The sequence below is a fragment of the Marmota monax genome, unplaced genomic scaffold (genome assembly GCF_021218885.2).
Source record: "Marmota monax isolate L192 unplaced genomic scaffold, Marmota_monax_Labrador192_F-V1.1 WCK01_AAM20220418_F8-fsc00053, whole genome shotgun sequence".
Taxonomy (NCBI): domain Eukaryota; kingdom Metazoa; phylum Chordata; class Mammalia; order Rodentia; family Sciuridae; genus Marmota; species Marmota monax.
In genome coordinates, this window is record NW_026693153.1 from 2,570,393 (window position 1) to 2,595,930 (window position 25,538).

Consider the following 25,538-nt stretch of genomic DNA (forward strand, 5'->3'; position numbering starts at 1 on the left):
GAAAGATGTGAAAATTTAATCATGGGAGTCTTTTTCTTTTTTCCTCCCCTCTCCTTTTTCTCTAACGAGTGGATCTTCTGGTTGTCCTTCATTGAAAGTGGTCCAAATACCATTTTATTTGTAAAATTTAAAGAACATCATAGGGAGGAAATTATTACATTACACAAATGACAATAGCAGTAAATGGATTCATGTAAACATGTGGTAGAGACAGAAGAACATCACATTTTACTTATGGCTTGTGGCAAAGGAAAATACAAATAAATTATTAACCATTACAACCAGCAGGTTTCTATTGTAATAGACAATACTAATCTTATAAATATTGCATTAGGTATGGTTTCATAAGAATGAATTTGGTGGTCAACACTATTATCTTTTGGGGTACGTTTTTCTTTGTTACCATGACAATTAGAAGCAGTGAGGATTTGCATTTCTAATTTTAATTGATAAGCAGATCACTTTCTGTCAAGTATTGAGCTCTAATGGCCCAAGGTCTGCTCGATTTTTCAACATCATTTCTGTGCAATTGAAATAAAATGATCAATTTGTCTTTTAAGCACAGCATCTGTTTTGAGGGCAAGTTGAGAATGGAAGGAAAAATCGATTTCATGGCTGAATCTCAGAGGGGTGCTGGCTCTTTCCTGAAGGGAATGAGCCCATCTCTGAGCAGAAGGCAGCTGCTGGAGTGGGACAGAAGCCACAGATATGAGTAATCATACTATATGCCTGTGGTGTCATTTTAACCTGGTAATATTGATATAACTAAAGGCAAATCTAATGTTATATTAGTTGAAAAATACATAGTGGCCTAGAAGAGAGATGGCCATTCAATGTTAGATGCTCAAAAGGGAAAGAAAGCCAGGATCTAAGTCTGCCACTATGGGAGAAGAACTAGGCTGTGATAGAACCCTGGAGGGAGGATCACCATTGAGGGGCACCTCTTAACTTTCTATAAGTACACAATAGCTGCACACTATCCCCTGGGGTTTGCAATACATATATTGTCCTTAGTGAATTTAATTATTTGGAAAATGACCCCCAAGGATAAATGTATTTTAAGTATATACACAGGACTAACATAATACTTGAAGAAATAATTCAGAGTAATAAATAAGATTCTCAGGGTAATGGAAGTAGCTCAGAATGTAGTAAAAAATGAGACTCAAATGGCTATCAATACCCACCTATGACAGCTCTACCCAGCAGAGTGGATACATGCTTAAGCAAGACTTGCCAAATTGGAGAAAACTCCACAGATTCACTGGTGCTGCATATTTTACTTAAAAACATCTATTCTCTCATTTCAACTATAGTGCCTAGCCTCAGTATATCTATTCCACTGCTACCCAAACCAGTTCAAGCAACTAATTCCCCCGAGCCCCCGCATAGTGATACTCTTCAGACACAAGGGGTGGATAGAAAGAAATTCTTCATGCCTTGAATCATAATTTTTAAAATTTACCTAATTGGCTTGTTTAGATTATTCAATGAAGCAGTCTTTACAAAATGCCTGGTTTATAGAAATCTCACCGACTCACCTCTTCCAGACTCTGCTGCTACTCCTCCTCATCTTTCTACTACCAATGCCACTTTCTGCCTCCAGGTAATATATAACCTAGGCACTAACACTTATGCATAATGAATCAGGTGTTGTATAATGACAACAGCTGATCTTGGAATGAGATCAACCTGGGTTTGATAGCCACTCACTGACCACCACGAGAGGTTTCTTTTTCAATCTGTAAAATGGAGCAGTAATACTCGCCTCACTACATTCTTGTAAGAGATTCATATAAATTATCTAGGAAAGAGTAGGTGATTAGTGAATGTCAATGCCTTTTGCCATTTTCTCCACATTTCCACTGTGAGAGCCTCCACAGAGGATGCCACACTTGAATGAGTGGACTGGAGCTCTAGACATCACCTCTTATTCTGAGTGATTGATGGAAACTCGTTATCTCGTTCCAAACAGCAGCCCCTGTTGATTGCCACACAAGTGTTCTCTGGAATGTGCTGTTAGCAGATTGTAATGCTTTATTGCTCACAGTCAGCTGACCATATCTCTGGAGAAATGAGGAAACTCAAATCAAGTGTCAACTAATGCTGTCAGCCTATTCAGAATATGGTCCTAGATGGACACAAACAGGATCACTCATTCACTACACCATTTCTAGCCATTTTCTATGCTTACATAGCCCTGAAAAACCCAATCATTATAATTGTACACCCAAATGCCCCATCATTTGTGTTTATTTTTAAAGCCAATTACTCTCTTAAGAGTTGCTTTGTAGGTTTTCTTCCAGGAAACTTTCAACTACTTTCTGGATATAAGGCATTGTCTAACATTTTAATCTCTATTATTTGACACAGGTGTTGACCATGAGATCTTAAGTGAATAATAATGTGAGTTATTTACTTGTTCCTCAAAGAGGCAGAGTGATCTTGAAGGCAAAGGCACATGCCTCATATTGTGAAGTAGATATTTTTGGTCTCTCTGTATGGGACGTATATCAGTTCAGCCTCATTTATTTAAGCTATAAAATGGGAACAGTTAATTCATACTAATAAAAAATATTAATGCTTAAGTGAATGCCTGCTTTTAAATATTCTTTCTCTTTTACAAACACAGACGTGCTTAGTCTATATTCTAGATATACCTTTTGCAAAAGCTGTATAATCTTTTTTTGGTCTATTTTCCTATTCTTTCCGCTGTTTACTTTTTCTTTGTTCCGTTGTTTGATTCTACCCTCAATTAGCCCTCACACAACTTTGGAGAAGCAACTGAGGAATGAGTGGCTATGGAAATTTCTCTAGTTGTGTAATTCCAAAGTCTCAGGGCTTGATGGTGGGACATAGAGAAAAGGGAGCATTCCTAGGCAGGAGATGTCACATCATGATTGATGTCACCCTCTGGAAGAGTGCTGGTCTGACCAATAAATTCTTTTCCTGGGCACCCACTGGGCTCCATGCATCTGAATCAGCTCTGGAAGGGATTACAAAGAGCTGGGGAGTCAGGTTAGCTGGAGGATGTCATCACAATCCATCCTACTCAAGAAGAGCTAATTTGAAGCTGTCAAGTGTTGAGGTTGTTAGCACAGAAAATATTCATTCCTGAAGTGAGGAAATTGAGAGTTAACCAGATCCAGGGCACTCGGAGGACCTGTAAACCACAGAGCTGCTGAACAACCTGGAGACTCCCCAGAGAACAGTGAGCATATGTCCTGGCCAGAGAGGAGCACAGAAGCCTTTGTAAGCTGAGTAAAGGGAGAACCATGCCATTTTCCACAAAGGACAAAATCTAGGACACCATTTACAATAAAGTCCTCCTGTTGTCTTCACTGAGTCCTTTCTTTAAAATTTTTGATTTGCCATTCATGGATTTTCCTGATTCAAAGGAAAACCTGTTTCACCAGAGTAGGGGCCCGGGCTGGCTAGGGTAGCCCCGAAGGCTGCTAGTGTCTCCTTCATCTCTGCTATGGATTTGCCCCTGTGTCTGGCCAGAGAAGACCTTTGAATAGCAGTTTGTTCCACTCACAGATAATATGGAGCATGATTTCTCCTGCAGTCTCCATTTTTTCTGGAATGCAGATTTGCAAAGGCTGATTCATGGGCTTGCAGTGAAGGGATTACAAAGAGAGAGAGCTGGGAGAGCTAAACCCTCCTACCCAGTTGTGAGCTTTATCCCCTGGTTTTCTTTTGCTAGTTTTGCTCTCCCCAGGATAACTAGATTCTTGTAGAAACTAAACTGAAGCTACAAAAGTAATCCTGGATTATGTGTCAGTCATTTTATACAAACCTTTGAAGGTAGATGTGTGACAGGCATTTCTAATTATTTATAATAATACTTTTATTACTATGGTTCTTTTTTCCTAAGGATTTTTTGATTTCAGAGTGCTTTAGAAAGCTATTGCTATTCATCACAGTTTATTTATTTAAAAGTCGGGCTGAAGTGATATGCAAATAAGCAACCTGAAACTTTTTTTAAAATTACATTTTGTACATGTTCCATTATTGCATTTTTATATTGCTAACAGCAAATACTTTCCTGTTTCACTTGAACTCTATTTATTCACTTGAAGGCAAATTTCAAAGTTGTAACTTAAAATAATAATTAAAGAAAAACCAACAGATTCAATAATGCTTACAGGCAACTTTAGTGTAGGAGAAAGAATTCTAGATTTAAGACAAAAATGTCAGGTTATTTTAGATGTACCACTTCATAAAATATTATCTAACCTCTCCAGTCCAAGTGCCCTTACAAATAAAACAAGGATTAGATATATTTGCCTTAATTATAAGATTGGATGAGATCAAGTGAATAAAAACCATCAGTGAAAACATTTATGACTGCTATTGTTTTCCTGAATAAATAGCACATAAAGACTAATGTTTACAGAATGGAAGGGCAACATTAAATAGAGGTTCATATTTGAGGTCTATGGATTAGGGTTTAAAGATAGACTTCTTCTGGAAACCCAGAGTGATGCGCATAACTTATGTGCACATGTGTGTGTTTGGACTCTCTGGTTTGCAAGTGAGAGACACTGAAGCTATAGTCTCTTATTTAAAGGGAGCTTAAATAAAGCACATGAATGTCTGAAAATCTTGGAAATAAGTGGAACCAGGGTTTGGAATAAAGCCAGGAAGCCCACTCTATCTGGTGGCTCACTTTCTTCCTTAGGTGGCATTATTCACTTTTATACAGCTGATCAACTTCTACACATGAGGGTACATGGACTTAGAGGATTACATTACCTGTAGTAGAGAGGAAATGAAATTGGTTTTCTCTCTTCTCAAGTCAAAAGTCCCAGGAAAGATCATAGATCATTCTGTCTTGATCACAATTAATCACTGTGGCCAGGAGGCAGAGTATGTAAGAAGGTAACAGTGTCTACCTGCTTAGTCTAGAGTAGGAAGAAAAAAATTCCCTAAAAAGAAAAAATAATAAAGGTGCTTAAGTGTAGTTCTAGGAAGACAAAATTCATATAGGGAATATTTTGTGAGAATTCTTTCTCAGATTTTCAAGGGCTTTCTTTCACCATAGAAGAAACATATATTTATTGATTTAAGAATTAAAAGGATGGGACCAGATATAGTGGCACATGCCTGTAATACTAGTGGCTCCAGAGGCTGAGGCAGGAGGATTGCAAGTTAAAAGCTAGCTTCAGCAATTTAGCAAAGCCCTAAGCAACTCAGCAATACTCTGTCTCTAAATAAAACATATGAAGGCCTGGGAATGTGGCTCTGTGGTAAAGTGCCCCCTGGTTCAATTCCTGGTACCAAAAAAAAAAAAAAAGAACTAAAAGGATAGTTCCTATACTTTGTGAGAGATATCTGTTAAATTAAAGAAACTCAATGTTTCTGTGAATATGTAGAAACTATTCATCTACTTCAGTCCCATGATTATAAAAATTACACAGTATTTTTATTAATAAATTTTACGTAATCACTAAACCATTAATATTAAACAAATCAGTAATATTTCAATTGAATTATTCAGAAAACTGATTTAAAAGTTCTCAGCTCCATAAAATGAATAATATCTGCAAAGAGATACAATTTAACTCAACAAATATTTGAATACTTATTGTATATAAGATTTGAGATGGACAATATCAAAGATAGTTGGCCAGTTAGGGAAAACATCTCTATTATCTGTAATGGTTAATTTCATGTGTCAATTTGGCTACAGGAAGGTGAAAATGTGTGGTGAAATACCAGTTTTAATGTTGTTGTGCAAGTACTCTTTAGATGTGATCAACATTTAAATTAGTACACTAACCATGAAATTACCTTTGATTATGAGGATAGGTATCATTCAATCAGTTGAATAGCTTAAGATCAAAGAGCAAGGTTTCTTGAAAAAGAAGCAACTCTGACCTGATGCAGTGGGGCACACCAGCAATCCTAGCAGTTCAGGAGAGTGAGGCAGGAGGATCTCGAGTTCAAAGCCAGTCGTAGCAATTTAGCAAGGCGATAAGCAAATTAGTGAAACCCTATCTTGAAATAAAAAATAATTAAAAGTTCTGGGGATGTGGCTCAGTGGTTGAGTACCTCTGGGTTCAATCCCCCGTACCAAGGCCGGGGAGCAATTCTGCTTCAAAATTGCAGCAGGGAAACTTTGTCTGAATTTCCATTGTATAGATTTTGGACTCCTTCCTGAATTTCCAGCCTGCTAACCATCTCTATAGATGGTTAGTAGACATGCAAGTCACCACTACTGCCTGAGCCAATGCCTTAAAATAACTTTTACTCTCTTTCTTTATATATACATGTGTTCTTTATATATACATGGTTGGCTAATCAATTTTCCACTAGTCCAAAATATCTGAGATCCTCAACTTATAAAAACAAAAGTTTTGTTTTAGCTCCTAGTTTTAGAGATTCCAGTCCATAATTGATTGGCCCCATCACGTTTAAGCCTGTGTTAGGAAGCACATCATGATGGGAATGTATGACAGAACAGAATTGTTAGTATCACAAGCCAGGGACCAAAAAGCAGAAAGAAGGAGCCAGGATTCTATAACCCCAATGACGTAAGAACCTCCCACCAGCCACCCGTCTCCCCAACCCTGGAAGGTTTCAATATCTCCCAATGGTGTCATCCTAACATGAAGCCTTTAACACGTGGATATTGAGGGGACAATCAAAACACACAAACACACACACACACACACACACACCCCCTGCTAATTCTGTTTCTCTGGAAAACCCTGGATAATACAAAAAACATAAAAGTATGGAGTATCTAAAATTAATGGGAAAATATACAGCAACCCAAGAATAAAATGAGCAAAAGTTGTAAACTTACCATGAACATAAAAACGTGAGAGATTTAATTTTGCTCAAAATAAGAGAGTTTGCATTAAAAATAAATTAAGGTATACTAATTACACATTAGAATGATACACAAATGAAGTGCTTTTTCATGTTCATTTTGTTTAGCTAAGTTAAAAAAATCTGCAACTTAAATTTGGACACTCATTTTTTTTTTTACTTAAAAGTGTGTATTCTGATTCTATCCACAGAAAGACTTTGTCATAATGAGAACTCATGTGGTTTCTAAATATGATTTCCCACCAAAGAATTTTAGGAATCCTGGTAAAGTGGCTGATTCCAGCTAGGCCTATGGCAGAAAATGAACCTGATATATCTTCTTGTAACAGGAAATAAGGAATTTATAGAGCCTTATATCATAGAAATCAGAAAAAAAGAGAACTATTGGCTTAAGTTAGGAATTTGGCTTAAATTGGGAATTTGATCATCAAAAGAATAGTGACCAAAATAGATTGAAACACATAAAATATATGTAAAGTCCGGTAGCTCATTAAGAGTCAAAAAGAAAAATACTCCTTGGTCAGTGTTTGGAGCTCACTAGGTTCAATCTCAGTACTGAAAAGTTTGAGAGAGGAATAACCAGACATCTGTCTTGCCTTTTTTGTACAAACTGCATTTTAAGATAATTAACTAATTAATGTGTACATGTTCTTCTTTATAGGAAAATCTCCTCTAATACATGCAAAAAGAATGATAGGATCAGAAAATTATTAGTTTTCAACTCCTAAATTACAAAGGGTCCTTGGTGATCATCAAAGGATGCTAAACCATTAGGAAAAACGTTGATGGGAAAGTTTATGATAGAAGCTCCGTCTAACCACAACTTGAACCCCAAATCTAACCATCAGTGCAAGTGAAACAACCAGGTATTACCCGCCTCCTGATATAACACAAAAGGAACCCCCTATAACCTCCTATAAGGATTGTTTGCTGAACTAATTGAACCTGAATCTACTCCTGCATCCAGATCTAATTCTGAGTCTACAGAGAATGCAGAGTGACAAATGGACTGATTTTGGAAAGATGAGCAGGACTTAAAGTTTGACTTGAGGGGCCAGGGACAAAGAGAAGCCATCAGAAATGGGGATCAGAGCAGAAGATCAAAGGAGCAAGAAGTTCCTGTCGCAAATAATAGGCATTGAGTTTATATTCTGGAGGTCCCTGCACACCTGGCTAAAAGGGTGTAAATACTGACAATTAAAAATAATAGCAACTACTTATAAATTGTCACCAGAGACTGGCACTGGTTTCTGGTACTCATTTATTTCTCACAACAATCCTTTGAGGAAGCCATTGTTCACATTGTTTTATAAGAAGAACCTGAGGCCTCAGAAAACTTGAAGAAATTCTCCATAGGTGCCCCACACTAACATACAGAGAAGATTTCGAAAGTCCAATGTCATTGATAACTGTACAATTCAAATTCATTGATGATAGTATTATTTACACTTCTTTGGCTAATATGACCCATTCTTTGTAGTTTGTCCTTGGTTTACTTATCATGTCCTATAATTCATGGACCCAAAATGCCATCAGTTGCAAGACTCACAATTATTTCATGTATCAGGAAAGATACATGAAATAAAATAAAGCTATCACACATTATTTTATACCTTAGAATTCTTATTTTCTACCTACTAAAAAGGATCTTCTAGAATTATTTAGACATTCATTATTATTTAAAAAAACAGGGTGTCTCTGTGTTGCACTGGTTGATTCTAAATCCTGGGCTTAAGCAATTCTGCCTCAGTCTCCCAAGTAGCTGGGATTACAGGTGTGCATCACTGAACCTGGCTAAATATTCATTTTTTAATTATATGTAACTCTTATCATAGATACAATCAATAATATCAGGAGACAATGTTAGCTAAGAATTTCTAAAATTTCTCAACATTCGGAGTATAGATTTTCCAATAGCTTTTGGGTTCATAATCATTAAGATTGGCTTTTTTTTTTTTTGGTACATTTTCCTTTGTCTCATCAAGGGCCAAAATATATTTGAAGTCCATTTGTTATGGGCTCCTAAGTCAGCTTTACAAAGATGTAAAGGTGTTCTACTTTTGAATTCCATTTGGAACTTGCCCAAGTCGTTTGATCCACAATCTTTCCAACTCCTCCCACACTTGTCTACATACTACAGATTAAAAGAATGTTCCGTGTTTTCCTCCAGTTTACTGAGATTTAATTTTGCAAGGATTGATGTTGGAAGTTTTGAAACTTTTGATTTTTTTTTAAATGAAATGGCAACTCTTTCATGATGGTTGCCAGGCAAAGCAGGGGGTCATTAGACATAACTTATATCTGAATTATAGGCATGTTAAAATGTACAAAAGAAAAATATGGGCTTTAGGAGTGATTAAATATGGCAGTTAAATTAATAGCCTAAACGCTAATTAGGTGGAGATAGACTCATTAGTTAGTAGACTGTCTGAATTTACATCCTCAGTTACTGTGTATCCTGTAACACACTTGTCTTTCCCTGCCCTTTTTTCCTTTCTCCCTTCCGTCTTTCTCTAGATATTTATTGAGTGTGTATTATGAACCAGACACTTTAATAGGTGCTTGGAAGACATATTAGAAAATAAAGTAAAGATGACACCTTCATGCTGCTTAACTTTAAAGAAAGAGAGCATTTGGATAATTAAAGAGGGGGGACATAAATACATTTTTATTTCTATCACAAATAGAAATAAATATGTATTTTCCTTACTATGGGTTTAGAGTCTTTGGAAAGCATTTCTCTGAACTTGAAATTATTTATTTACAAATTACATGACTAAATTGTATGTGTGTGTACATTACACTTTAAAATCAAAATGCAAAGGAAATTATCTTCCATAGAATATCATGTATTCTTCAAGGTGAAGAAGAAAAAGTTCTACCTAAAATCATCAGTGAAATGCAAAAAGGGCAATCACATGGAAAATGAAGTATAAATGAGGTTTATAAAATTATCTTGGTTCTATTTCTCCAAGGGGTTGTTTGTAGCTTGGATGACCCTCTCATTGAGCACCTGAATTCTTGGTTAGCTAAGTTGCCTTTGGAGTTCCTCTGCTGTCATTCAGGTGTGTTACGGATTTTATTTTTCTTCCCCTAAGTCCTCAGGGAATATACATCATTCCAGAATACACAAAGTCATTTTGATCTTGAAATATTTCCCTGGATTCTTCATATAGAAAAAATCTATTATTTTGTACAGGGAATATTTTTTCCTTTGCTTGATATCACAGGCTCAAGAGCCTGTAATTTCTCAGCAATTTAAATTTAAATGAATCAGTGTGCTAATTTTGATTTGCCTCTGTTCCTCCATTGCTACATATATTAGTTTGCATTAATCAAATTAATAATAAAGGGATTAAAATTGCTAGCTTCTATGGGAAGAGCCTGTCTGTGGTATTAAACATTACATTTAGAATGATTGTCCTTGCATTTTATTTATAAGTTGCTTAAGATGCAGAGGAAGTTCAAGGAAATGATACTCTAACCGTGTGTTATTTTAATTTTGAAAAAGATTCTGTAATGGTTGGATTTCATTGTAATGTATTTTATAATCAGGTCATGCATTAATTTAGATCAAGGACCCTAAATCCTTTAAATCCTTTGTCACTGGCAGTAACTGCAAGGCTGCTAGGAGACTGTTTTCTAAGTTACTTATTAACTTACTGATTTACACAATAGAAGATGGATTTGTTTACAAAATTGAATTTGTAATGTGCACAATAGAAAACACACCTTGTTAGTTGTAATGATGATCAGATAATTTGTGTCAACCTCTATTTGGTGTGTGTATAAGACTAGCAGAAGAGTAGAAAAGTTGGAGCAAAGGCAAATAAGAAATTATTACAAACAGGGTTGTTATTTAAAATCATTTTTTTTTGCAGTCTAACTGATGTCACTTATAGACTCCATATGGTATGGCAGATGGTCACTTTTCCTTTGTTAAAGCTAGGTATAAAAATAATAATGTGGGCTAGGTATACAAATAGTAAGCTCAGGAGACTGAGGCAGCAAGACTGTGAGTTCAAAGCTAGCCTCAGCAACTTAGGGAGTCCCTAAGGAACTTAGCAAGACATTGTCTCAAAATAGAACATAAAAAGGGCTGGGGATGTGGCTCAGTGGTTAAGCACCCCTGGCTTTAATCCCTGGAATAAAACAAAACAAAAATACTAAGGTATAAAATTAGCAATCAATTTGGTTGTCGTATTGTCCACTCAAAGACGTTGAATCTAAAACCCAGATACCCAGGCCAAAACTGCTTTAAAGTTCCCCCCACTCCTGGATGGAAACTTGGGCAGAACACAAAATTTTTGTTCTCTCATAGATAATAAACAATTCTATAGTCACATTAAATCATAAAACATAGCCTCAACTCAGTAATGGCCTCCAGTATAAGACATCCCATCTTCATTGAAAGATGAGACTTTTTTTTTCCCCAATTTACCCTAAGGTCTGGACCTAGAAGTGAAGCAAGACAGCTTTTTTTCTGTGTTCCCACTTCATCATTCCTTTGTGTGTGTCTACAGCTTCCATATTCTCAGAGCATGGGGAAAGAGCAGGGAATAGGGCAGGTAGGTGAGAAGATTCTCATCTGCTGATGCCTTTATTTCAACCTGTGTCATTTAATTATTTAATCTCTCTCCCCAACATAGCTCACAATATCATATAGTTTCAGTAGATGAAGACACAAAAGAAGCAAGTAACTAAACTGATGGAATTGGAAGTCTCATACCAAATTGTCCCCCATATTGATCTTATCTGTGCTGAGTCAAACTGTGTCATCTTTATTGTTAATTGCAATAGACAGGGGAAAAGTAGGATGACCTCAGAGTGCCTACAATGGAGGAGGTATTGGGATCCCTTTGCCTATGATAAATCTTGATATTACTATTCAACAGCATCCTGGATCTGACTTCAGCTAAGACTAGAAATGTGTATACACAGAGAGCATTTCCACAAACAGCTAGGCCAACGTTTTCACAAGGATTAATCAGACTAAATAACGCCAACAAGTCAGTAGCTCTCAGAGACTGAGCTTTCCAGTATGGGAAAAGATGCTGCTTATAATTTTCATGTATTTTTTAAACCTATTTTTGTCTTATCATTTCCATCTTTGAACCTATCCTCTCAATTGAATTGGGTTTCCCCTGATCTGTGGTATTGTGCACTCTCTACTCATTATGAGTCCCAGAGAAATTATAATGTGTACATTTTATTCTTTAAAGGGCAAGTTCTGATTTAGTATTGCTTCTATTGTATAGATAAGGTAATTAAATCTCAGGGGTTTAGGTGTTGTGCTACAGGATGTGCTTCTGATAAATAGTAGATCCTTATTATTCATTTAGAAATACAAAGTCTGCTTGTTTGTAAAGGCCATGTCTTCCTATTAAATCAGTCCCTTTAGCTGTCTTTCAAGAATGCCTTTTGCCACTTGAGAATTCAAAAAGTAAAGTGCCAGTCTCTCCCTTCCCACTGTCACTACTATTACCTCATCTAGGATGTGGTGGATTATCAGGACATGCTAGCTTGCAGGGTAATTTGGTGAGGGTTTATGCATGCGTAGGTATATTTCACCACTCCTTCCCAACTGTTTGCCATTTAAATAGTCCATTTTATTTTCATCCCTTCCTTGAACCTTTCTGCTGAGGAGTTTTAAGGTCTAGAGATCTAGAGCCTGAAATGTGAAAATAGAAGGAAAAGGTTAATGAAAGCAATAAGAAAACTTTTCGGATTTCTTTTAGGATTGTTGCCTGTCAGGTTTTAGGTTCACGTCTTGATTTAGTGCACCAGCACCTGGGTACTTGCTAATTTGTATGATTGTCCTAATGACCAATGACATGAATTACCGAAAACCTAATTAGGCCTTTTGAGCTGAGAATATTTTTTAAGAGACTCTGACATTTAGTGAAGAATGTAATGTCAGCAGAATAACTAGGCTGAATATAATTTCTAATTTGAGGAAAAAGTATTGGCATGTCATTATGTGGGCATATAGAGAGAGCAAATTTATGAACCTATCTTGAATGATGAACTTTTGAAAAAATGAGAAAGGACTGATTCAGACCAGAGCCAGGCAAATACACAAACGTACCCAGTCTTCCTAAGGATTTGTTTATCATTTATATACTTAAAAAATATCCCTGAAGTGTTAGTTATCTTTTATTACTGCAACTCATTCTTAAATGTTAATACCAAAGTACATTCAATAGCATATTGGGAATTGAGGATCCTAGGTAGTAAATATTGGTTCCAGAAAGTTTAGGGTCAAGAGAAGCACTTCCAAAGCACATTTTGGACTTAAATAAAATGTGTCTGAATTTTTGTGAAATAAATACTCTTGATATTATTTGAACCTAATAAGTAAAATAGGAACTCAGTTGCCCCTGGGAGTATACCAGTGAGCAATTTGTTGAGTAACATCAATCTAAAAATTCAGTGGCTTCAGACAACAGATATTTATTAATGTAATGCATGTGGGTTGAATGTGGGTCATCTGAGAGACAGTTGATGGGGACTGGATGCAGGTGATGTTGCCTGGCTTTCTCATGTGGCTGTGGGTTACCTAGGGACTCTGCTGTAGGTTGGGCTTGCAGGAAGCACCCAACCTAGTACAGAACTGTGTTCTGTCTCTCTCAACCTCCTGGCATTAGGTGACTTGCCGTAGTTTGTCCTTCTCATAGTGATGACCAAAGAGCAAAAGGGTGAGGAGAAACATGATTGACCACTTGAAGTTTAGAGTCAAAATTGTCACTTCCACATGATTATTTTGACTAAAGCAAATCACATATTCCAATCTTGTGCCAATGGTTGGAAAAATATGCTCTTATCATTTTGCAGAAGAACCTGTAAAATTATAAGGCAAAGGGCATGGATACCAGGAAAGGTAAAGGATTAGGGCAATTAATGAAAAAAATGGACCATTAAAGAAACAAGACAGGGTGCTTTTGCAAAAGGTTTTAATTTGGGAAGGTGTTTTCTGATCAATGCACAGAGGGGAAAGACTTATCCTGTAGTACCTTCTTCTAAGAAGAAAATGTAAGCCAGGCACAAAACTAAGGTTAGTGTGGACCGTTATTGACATGTAATTGCATTCTCATCACACAAAGCCATCTCATACCAAAAGCTCAGGTAAGTGACATTGTAAATACGCGTGCTTTATAGTTGAAAATTCAAGCTGAATGTTAGACTGAAATCATAACTTAACAGCTCCCTGTCCTCACCTCTAACTTCTAAACCTCAGCTGCTCCATTCTGATGTTTATTTTCTAAATTGGAATCAAACTATTTTGGTAAAGCCCATTTGACTTTGCCTACAACTACACGATTTCCCCACTGTATCAAAATCTTGGAGAAATCATTCTAAATGAAAAATTGAGATGAGATTTCATGCCCCCTACCTATAGACACATCCATTTCCTACTTCCAGTAGGAAGGGAGAGCAACCATGAGGCTGAAACAACGAAAACTTCCTCTCCACAGGGTTCCATTCCATGCAATGCCAGAAGTCACTGGGCAAAGATGTAAATTTCACTTCTTCTATGTTACAGAAACCTCATAAAAATTATACATCTAAACCTATGTGTTTTTAAAATTGAACTCTGATAACATATATTACTGTTACCATCAGGAAAATATAGTGAGAACTGTGGTGATGACTGTGAATATTTGATATTTTGATAACTCGATTTTATAACATTAAAGAAAAACCAAATACAAGGGAGAATAACAAAGCGACTGCAGGCAACCATGTAATCACATTTCTCTGGAAACAGATTCATCAGTTAGGAATACGAGGAATGATGGAACTGTTGTTTACATGATGCTTTTGCCAGTGTGACCCAAAATTCATCATCCCTTAAACAACTTCTATGCAATTGTTAAAAACAAAGAACAAAGTTTTACATTAAGAGAAATTATAAAAAATTTATTACTGTAAATGAGCCTACAAATGTTTAAAATAATAGTCTTTCCCCCTTGAAATCATATCCAATGGTAGGTTATGACTACTTGTCTGTCCATAAAAAACTAGTTTAAACTTGGTGTTAGGGAAATTGTAATCAACCTAAGAAAAGAAACGAGCTGTCATTAAAAATCTCTAGAAGCCCCAAATTTCAGAGTAAAATGTTTTGGTAATGGTGTAGCATCCAAGGAATGACTCTACAGCATAGATATAAATCTTTTTTTTAACAGAAATATTCCATTTCCTTAATAAACCATTCCAAGGAAAGTGCTGTGAATTGATTTTCCAGCAGTAACTATATCCTATTTAACTATTAATGTGGTTTCCTTACTGGTGAGAATTCTCAGAATTATAGGGGGCTGTCCAACCTCCAACTGCTATTTCTGTGGAAGTAAACTTCTCATGTGTTATGTGAATCAAGGTGTCAATTTAAACTTCCATTTGAAGCTCAAATTATCCTGGCCTACCTGAGAAAGTAGAATCAGAAGGAAAATAATTATGAAAAGATGTGAGATTTCATTCTGATTATTTAGCTCCCAAATAGTACAAATTAAGTTGTAAGAGTTTTCAAATACAATTTTTATCAAAAACTTTACTTTCTGGAGACCATAGCCTCTGCTCTCTGATCATACAAGCTTTCTCAAGCATCTAATAACTTGTTTTGAGCCTTTGTGATCTTGAGCCCTCATTTGTTTCTTGATACTATAGAGTTTATAGTATCAAGAAATTTTATTATTTTATTGCAGCTATCTTCTGCAAAATGAAATTTTATTGCAACTATTCTTGCACCTATGAGACTTAGGGATTCATCCTGTCAAAATGTCAGGAATACTTGTTACCCCTTAGCTTCTTCCTGTTTGACAAACATTTTGTAGTCCTTCAAACAATTCCTTTTCTGATAAACAAATCTTGGGCCCCCATTCAAGAAAATGGAATAAAACATGCCCCTGTGTGTGTGCCTGTGTGCATGTGTATGCATATTATAGATGACTGAAGGTCTTTTCTCTCATTTGGCTGCTTAGCCATTGAAAACAAAACCTTCTCCAGAGATATATAATTAAAAGAGATAGGACGAATAGCATGAAAATGGAATCTGCTTTTAGGGTCATATGACCATATGTTCATCTTTTTCAATGAATATTTTTGCATGAGAAAATCATAAGAAAAAATGGGAGACAGAATTTTGGAAAAAATAAATTGAATTGTAATGATGATGATAAGTAGGTGAAGACAGAGTACTGGGGAATAATGAGCTCTAGTTTTTTTTGGCTTCATATTTCCCCAATACAATATATTTTTAAAATATTTTTTATTAAGAAGCTTAGATAAGAAATATACTTCCTATGTTTTACTGAAGTATTTTCTGTTGGGAAAATGTGATGTTTGTAAGGTCAAATACACTACATTATTATTATTATTATTTTGTTTGTTTTTGGTAGTGGGAATTTAACCCAGGGGCACTTAACCACTGAGCCACATCCCCAGCCCCTTTTTATTTTGAGATAGTGTCTCACTAAATTTCTGAGACTGGTCTCAACTCCTGATCCTCCTGTTTCAGCCTCCTCCACAGTTGTTGGGATTACAGGCATGCACCACTGTGCCCGGCTCCTGTACTAATTTTTAAAATGGGATTGATAGTTTGTACTTGATTCTTTATGTTTTTCAAAGCCATTTTGAGTCATGGCTTACCTGCCCCACACATCTGTGACTATAGACAAAGTTATTTGGATTATTTTCTTCTATGAAATGGGAAAACATCTTCTCAGGATATAGAGAGAAATTCAGTGAAGCAGTGCAAATTATAAATCAGTGCGGTTTCTGTCTCACTATGGGCATTTTAACATGTGATAGCAATATATTTGTGTTTAAAATGCAATATAGAATATGTATATATTATATGTGTAATATACATATAGTAATAAAATGGCTAATGCATTTAGTCAACATACAGTTGAAAATTATGCAATATTGGCCTAGAAATGATTTAAACATTTTGGGATAATCCTTTATCCACAGTATAACCAATTCACGTGTCTAGTAACACTTTCTAATTTTATAAGTTAGGAAAAGGAACATTTTTTTAGAGAAACTTTGGGAAATATAGCAGACTGGCACAAGGAATAAAATCTGGTTTGATACCAACATAGCTGCTTTGAAGTTATGAAGATTTTCTAAACCTCAGGTTTTCAGTTGTTAAGTGGAGAGTGCTCAGTACTACTTATAGTCATTAATGATTAAATTAGATATGATTAAATTGACATATAGTATGGGATCAATAAATATTTATTTCTACCTCTGATATGCACAACCAGCTTTACCTTATTTTGAAGGGAAAACATTTCTGTGCAAGTTCATGCCTATGTAATTCCAAATTGTAATTTGAATGATGTGTTATTGACAAAAATCAAGAAATATATAAGTGTCAGTCACAGGGCACACCCACAGTCACAGGGCACACCCACAATAAACACAATCATTGAAGAATGGTCCACCCTGCTGTAATCTGGGTGCTCATTGTGGGAGCCTATCTGATGTTGTAAGAGGGAACTGGTAATTTTACTTTTCTGCACTCCCTCTCCAGAGGGATGGACAGTCACAATTATTTTTTTCACTTTTTATGAAGGACAATCACTTTATATACAATCACTGATGCAGACAAGAGGCAGACAGCGGTGGTGAGAGATATGTGAAGACATATTCCATTTTTATTATCTTTTAGGTATAGAAGGGTATGTTAATCCATTTCCACATACAATTCCTATAATCACATATAGGGAGTGAATCTCAAACTGGTAAAACCTGTCTCCTCTTCTGAAAGAGATAAATCGGTGAGGCCAGACTTGGGCAGTTGAGGACTGTGAATCCTCTTCTCCTATCGCTGTGTACATGGCTGCCATCACACACACGAGCTCTCCCCTTTCTCCAGGCACGATTCAGTGTAATAATGTTGTCCTCTTTTTCCTGGGAGACTTTCCGCTCTTGGTCCAGTGCTATGAGTTTCTCCTGTTCTTCTCTCTAGGTTCTGACAGCTGTGTTTGGACTTAGTTAACCATTGCAAGTGGAAGCCAAGCCATAATTGTAGCATAACAATTTTTCTATTTCTAAATTTTCTCATTCTATTGTCATGTTGCTTTTTGTCTGCAAACATATCTTAGAAGTAAGACTTAAAACCTTTGATCTCCCACACCAAAAGAAAAAGGAAAAAAATATTAATATGGAAATGATTTCATTTTAGTGTTCATGGTTTGCGGTGGAAAGCAGGTGTTTAAAAATTTTAGAATTTCTTTAACAAAATTCTAAAGAGAAGAAAGAGAAAGAAATCACAGTATTTACAGAGATAACAGAATGGCTTAGCCATGCAAAACAAATAACTTTGGTTTTTCCCCTTTCACTTTGGTTTAAATATTGACCAAGATTCAATTTTTTTTCCTGCCAAATAAAACTTCAATAAATCAAAGTTTAGAGGCAAAATAACATTTTTTCCCATAATATTTTATACAGCATTGAGTCTAATAGAATATTTTATGTATTTAATCCATACCAATGCACTACAGGAAGCTTTTATTAAACTGAGTTACTATTGCTCAGACAATAAACGGCTTACAAATGTACAATAACATGTTTCTAAATAATGCAGAAGTGGCAAAATATTCCAAATCTCCATCTTCAATTATTTTTTCATTGCCTTCATAATTTTTTATTCTATGTCTCTAAAAAATAAACACCAGTTTTGCTTTTCCCCTTAAGGAACAGAGTTCTGTAACTGGAAATCTAATGCTCATTTTTTTTTCAGTCAAACTTATGTAAATTATTGGACAAAAATGGCTGTGCAGTGTTCTCCCAGAAGCCAGGCTTCTGCCTGAAAGAGCAAAGTTTAAAAGTCTAGTCACAAGAAGCTATTAGCCCATATCCAGTCTACTTCAAAAAGTTTCCATTTATGCTAAGACCTTAAAAAGTTCCTCAAGCATAAAACATGTTTATAAAGTTACAAATTTGAATGTAACTAAAGATACATAGATATTTTATTATTACACTTTCATGTACTGATTGATAAATTATGTACCAGTTAAAAACACTAAATTATCTCAAGGTGCATTCAATATCTGTAGCGTAGTTAACAAAAACACACACGAAAAAAATATATATTCTATATTCTGTGGAAAATAACACAGCTTTGATAATGACCACTGTTAAAAATCTCCAATTCTGACTGATATCTTTTCTTTTAAAAGGAAATAGGTATAATTTTAAGGCAGTGGATAACCCAAAGGATTTAACACCGATATTTAATTACAGTGATTTACATTGTGATACATGAAAATGGGAATGTTGTCCATGATGTTTCCAAACAGTCTCTCACACGTTGGTTTGTTGATTCCTTTGACAGAAAATAATTTACTAGCAGGTGTCTCTAAAGGTAAGTGTTACCCAAATTCTGCATTATGTCTTTTTCAAAAAAGGCAAAATTGACAGTTTGGGAGTACTATTATCATGCATATGTGTCTGAATGTGTCTGTGGTGGCTTCTGGGTGTCAGTGGGTGGCACACCCAGAATTAGCTCCCATGGTGTTTGTTAATCTGACTCTCTACCTCCCCTCCCTTGTGAAAAAACATCAGTCTTTGAATAGAGCAATGTGTGTGTCCCCAATCTTTACAAGCTTCCACCTTTGGGTTTTAGGTACTTGTGAGAAAGTTTGGGGCATAACTGATAGCAATCAGAATCAGAAATGTACCTGCTCAGATTATCCATATAAACAATTGAAATAAAAACATTACATTATACATCAGATTAACAGCAACTCCCAGAACAAAGCTTACAGTGTATAAAAATAGCTACGTAAAAAATTTACATAAAAGGCAAACCAAAAAGAAATCCTCAGTGCAGACATTTACAGAAAAAAAATTCAAACCAAACACAACATATGACCTATTATCATGGCTGCCAAAACTTGTTATTTTTTGTAATTTCATTTCATTGTTTTACTTGAGATAATTCTCTATAATCCTGTGACAGCTTGGTAGAATGAACTGCTTAATACTTGAACCATGAATCGCTGTCAATGTCTTTGTTTATGTCTTAAATACAATCCACGTTCATGCTTCAATTGGTCTATATGATTTTTTTCTCTGAAACGAGGAAAAAACATAATTTAAATAAGTTACCATAGCAATCATTTTCTACCATCAACAGATGCTTTGTACTAAAAGTGATAGGCATTGCTCCACGAGGGGAATCTTTAAAGCTCCATTGTGCCTGAGCCTATCTGTAAACCCAGCCATTGCTATAGGCCTTTAATAAATTATCTTTTGGAATTGTTGAGAGTATGTGTGTTTTTTTTAATTGCTTAATTCATATGAAGATTAGAAGGTGTTTCAGGAAAAATATTTCATTCCATTTCTCTTCAGGTTAAGAAATATACTCATCCCTTCAAATCATACTCTAATTTGTGGGATTTGTCTTCAATTTTAATTTTCTGTTGAAAAATTGCTTAATTCATCTTGAAGAAAACAGAACATAAAATCTACACTAACCAAGATTTTGGAAAGAACCTTAGGTAGTAAGGGAAACTGTGAGGATGGTGTCCATTAGGCCAATGGAAGGCAGGGCAGGAGGAAGAATACAGTTCTGACTTATTTTAGCCAATAAGTTTGAGATTCTGGTTTTTAGATTTTAAAAATCAATCTCATTTCAAATATTCTATTTTTCTTTATTCTGTACATTCTTCCAAATACAATTATTTCCCATGCCCACTGTTTCTATGAGATTAATTCAAGCGAACCATTCAATTTGTGATGTTTTATTTATAAGGTACCCAAGACATATAGTAGTTGACAGGGCTTTTAATATTACATTAGTAAGCTACATGATGTTGTTATTAAGGACACATGAGATAAGTAGGCTAAATGACTCCTTTGGTTAACTCAAAAGAATATGAAAAGAAAACGTTTAAGTGGCAAGTGGCAATACCATGGAATCATGCTTCTTTTTGAGTCTGCCTTAAAAATCACACAAATATAGTGATTATATATAAATATGTGCAATATATGCAATAGTAATGTATACATTATAAGTATAAGCACATACATGTATGTGATACAAGGATACTTGCATACATGCACACATAGGTTGTCAGCTTTTTTATTAAAATTGTTTGGAAGATGGCTGTACAAATGTACTCCCACTTATATACTTATATTAAAATATTTATATTTTATATTGTTCTAATTGTTTTTGAAAGCAAATTTCAAGTACTACAAGTCTACTCTTATTGAACACAAATATCAACTTATTGAATAAAACTTCTTTGTACTAAGAAAAATTGGGGGTATTAGAAAAAATTCAAATTGGATATAAAAATTTCAAAATAATTTTTATTATTCAAAAGATAATAATTATTTGGGGGAGGCTGAAGAGACAGATGAGATTCCATTCTTCTGCGTGTTGTGTGAGTAATCAAGATTCCCTTTGGAAAAATGCTCTTCCTGCTTTTGAAGTTGTAATTATGAAGCATCTGAAAGTCCAAACTTTTTCTTTCATCGCCAAAGAAGTTCTGCACTTTCCTAGGAACTATGTTTATAAACCTCATCCAGCCTACTCACCTGGACAACTAGAACCATTTCTCTCTTAGGCTTCTGTTTTATGATTGTTTTCTTCTAACTTTTTGTTTTCCTCCATATTACCAAGGTCCTTGTTTACATGTTTTGATGCAGTCCTATAAGAGAATTAAGTAAACATCATTACACTGACTAATTAAAAATGTTTATGGTTCAAATTAATGTATCTCTGAAAAGTAAATGAGTTATACACTAGCGACTAAGGAAAACAATTCCACTTTTGTGACTCCTTGACTGATAATAAAACATATTCCAGAAAATGCTAATTTGGGTTTCATAAATATATGATAAGAGAAAAAAATCAATTGTTTTGAAGACAGAATGTGCATATTGTGTTGGATCATAGTTGTAACTGGGTTATTTTTCTCTCTGCTTTCACAGAAGTAATTATTATCATTTGATAGTCAATATTTTCATTTTGGGCAAATATTTTCTGTAAAAATAGTCTGAGAAAGTTTCATTAAGGCCTTTTTCCATTTGATATTCCCTATCATACATCCCAGTTGAGCCAATGCCCTGTCTGTGTTTATAAATTCTGTTTTACCAAAGAAATCAAAAGCAAGATTATAGAGACTCAGTTTTACAGCATAACATGGGCAGGAAGAAGCTTAGATAGCCTTGATTGGATGGTTCTCAAGTTCTGGTTTCCAGACCTGCTGTATCAGCATCTAAAGGGAATTTGATAGAAATGTAAAATCTTAGCCCCAGGCCAGAAATACAGAAACAGAAACTCTGGAAAAAGGCTCTGAAAGACCTGATGCTTCTGCTGAAGTTTGGAAACCAGTATTCTAGTGGCCATTATTGCTACACATGCCAAGATTCCATCCCTTCAGAATCAAAATCAGTTTTTCAATTTTACAGGTGAATTCCTTGATTTGGCATCCAACCAGGAGAAATCAGGTGATAACTATATTGCCAAGAATGCATCCTTTCCTTCTCCTTCCCTTCCTTCTCTGCATTTCAAAATAATACCACAATATAATTCCTAGTAATACTTCTACTTTTAAGAATTTAAGTCATAGAGGGTAGAAAATGCCATTTGTGCTCTAAAAGTATTTCTGTGCTTTAAATTGAATTACTTAATTCATTTTCTCAGAATTACTACTTTATTTGGGAAAGAGTTGTAATAGATATTATGATATATGTCCACACAAGATGGAAACATGGTTCATTCTAACTGGAACATTCATTATAGGTAGCACAAGTTGAATTTAATTTGTGATTTTAAAGTGCTTCATTTAGCTTAAACTGCACATTCTAAATCTATCCTAAGGCAGAAAAGCAACCTCAAACTCTGCCAACATGACCAAAGCCTATAATATATGATGACATTTGACAAGATAAAAGTTAAAAATCTAAAAGAGACAATGTAAGTTCAAGTCTATGCCTTGAGTTACGACATTATCACCTAGAAATTTTCCATTTTGTACTAAAATGGTAAATTACAATGACTGACAACTCTGTTCTCATTTGTATATTTTTCAGGTAAATGAAAATATAATGAAGAACAATGTAGAATATATATTTATGTATGTATATATACACATATATTTAAGATATAATTTCTTCTGCTGATAAATTATTTAATAAATCTTAGTAATTATAACCACAAAAGGTGGGGAGGTAGACTAGGATGAACTCTAAGATTTTCTATAAATCTATAAATCCTTGTAAACATTCTTTTGAAAAATAATATTTATATAAGGTAATGTGTTTATCATATAAGTAGAATTCAATGAATTTTCAAAAACTAGATGCATGTGTGTAAACAGAACTCAGCTTAAGAAACAGAATAGCTCCGAACTACCAGCTCCCAATGGTTAACAAAGCCTTAATTTTCATAGAATAGTTTTGTCCCTTCATCTATTTTATATATAAAATAGAATCCTACTACGAAGCTTCATTGATGTTTCCTTTTTTTTAAAAAAGCTCAACCTTAAATTTGTGCCACTCTTATATAATGGTGCATACATGTAGTTGTAGGGTTAAACCATAGGGTTTTTTTTAGTGATTTCACTGGTGCTGGGCATCTTGCTGTTTGTTCTTTCTGGTTCAATGGCACATAACCTAGCTATTTTACAGGTGCCCCAGATGTCCCTCATGCTTGTATTTAACTATTCTTTTTCCTCTGTATTTAAATCTGAGTTTTTCCCCATTAATCTTTATTACAGTTTACTTGTCTTATGTTTGTGAACAATGTTGTTCAATTTACCCAATAAAAACAATCTTAGTTTTTAACATATTTTTCAGTTCAAAAATATCAACATGATTTTACAATCTTTTAAATATGATTTCAATTCTCTATTTCCTCATCTCTTAATCACCTTTTCTTCTATTTTACTTATACTTTATTGCCTATTGACTATAATATCCACATCATCCATTTGTCTGCTTCTCTTGTCTACTTTTACTTTTGATTATAGGTTGGCTTTTCTTTCTCTTTGCATAGCCAAACCTTTCTTAAATCTGAAATGACATATTTAAATGTTGTAGAGGCTCTACACAATGTTATTTTGCATTGGGTAAGGTCCTCCCACTTCCTTTGTTAAACAGACAAGGTGAGGGACTAATCATCCCAATTCAATCAGGGATTTAACTAGTCAATTGCAGTTGAAATAAGATTCAGTCCACCTCTGCTTTGCCTCTATTCTTACAGCACAAGTCTTTGGAACTTTATTTGAGATCTTGCATATATTCCTTTATTTTGTGCTAAAACACAGAAAAATTCAGTTTTTCCTTTCAATACCTCAGCTCCATTCTCCAGAGTCAAAATGTAGGCTCCTTGACTTGACCATAAACTGCTTGAGAACACGGGCCATATTTTATTTATATTTTACCCACGGCATATAGTACAATGATTGGAATATGGTAGGAACTAAAATATATATCTATTTTTCTACATTAACTAAACTCTCTTATTATTATCTATTTAATAAGATAATTATCTATTTCTTGTCTCCGTTCTTTATAAGTTAGCATTCATTAGTATGATATGAATATAGAACTAGATGCTTTTCTATAGATAGGTAGAAGGAACACTAAATTGAAATAACAGATCTTTTGTACTGTCTTACTCCAACCTTTAATATAGCACTATACAAAATTATATGCATAAACAGACTTTAATCAATATTATAATACTAATAGCTACTAGCTGTATATTAAAATAATACAAGCTTACAAGTCAATAAAATATATGCCAGTCAAGGAAAAATAAGATTTAGATTTTTTTTTCTCCATCTTTCTTTATAAAAAACATGAAAAGGTATCTATTAAAACTGCTTAGGAATGGTGACTATTAGAAAGAAAAGGATGCCTCCCTTCTTTATTTATATAAACAGGAAGAGATTATAAAAATGTACTGAGCAAGCAAAACTCAAATAAATTATATCAAAGGTAGATGAGTTTTTCTCAAAGGTCTGGACTGTAACTATTCTGGGCTTGCAGGCCACATGATTTTTGTTCTAACTAGTTAACTCTGCCATTGTAGCATGAAAACAACATAGATTTTCCATAAAGAAATGAGCATAAGTGTGTTACAATAAAACTTTACTTGTAAAACTAGATAGCAGCTTGGGGATCACAGTTTGCTCACCCATATTCTATGTAAGAGATGCACTTTAAATGTAAAGAAACAAATAATTGAAAATAAAACTATGAAAAAAGATATACATGTAAACATTAAGGATGAAATTCATGTGGCTGTTTTAGTATCAGAGAGTGTAAAATTTATTACAAGGCACATTAGGAATGATAACTAGAGGTGCTTCAAAATGATAAGACTTTTGATACCTAAGAAAGTCATATCAATTGAAAGTATTTGCACTTAACAAAAGCATAGGAAAAAACTGACATAAGAATAAAGAGAATAGATAAATAAACAATTTAGTATCCTTTACTCATTAATTGATAGAAGAGTTAGGCCAAAATTTAGTAAGTGTGAATGTGATGAAATAATAAGTACTTGGCTAGTTCTCTAGCCAGGAACATGTCAAAAGAAAATAAAATAATAAAATAATGGAAAAACTAAAATGAACATTTTCTGTCTTAGGACAGGTAGCAAAGCCACATACTTTCCAAGAGAAGAGAAACAAATGCACTGTACCCCATGATCACACAGGCTTTTT

General features: G+C 34.7%; 1 protein-coding gene across 2 annotated transcripts in view; it reads right to left on the reverse strand.

Annotated features, from left to right (window-relative positions):
• Window positions 1-17,472: 17,472 nt before the first annotated feature.
• Alcam (activated leukocyte cell adhesion molecule) overlaps window positions 17,473-25,538 on the reverse strand; it is a 197,021-nt gene continuing 188,955 nt past the window's right edge. For both annotated transcript variants that reach the window (XM_046455302.2, XM_046455301.2), the window contains 2 exons: window positions 21,397-21,509; window positions 17,473-19,923 (listed from right to left, as the gene is read on the reverse strand). In XM_046455302.2, coding sequence (XP_046311258.1) covers window positions 21,422-21,509 — 88 coding nt within the window. In that variant the 3' untranslated portion in view covers window positions 17,473-19,923; window positions 21,397-21,421. The remainder of the gene's footprint in view (window positions 19,924-21,396; window positions 21,510-25,538) is intronic.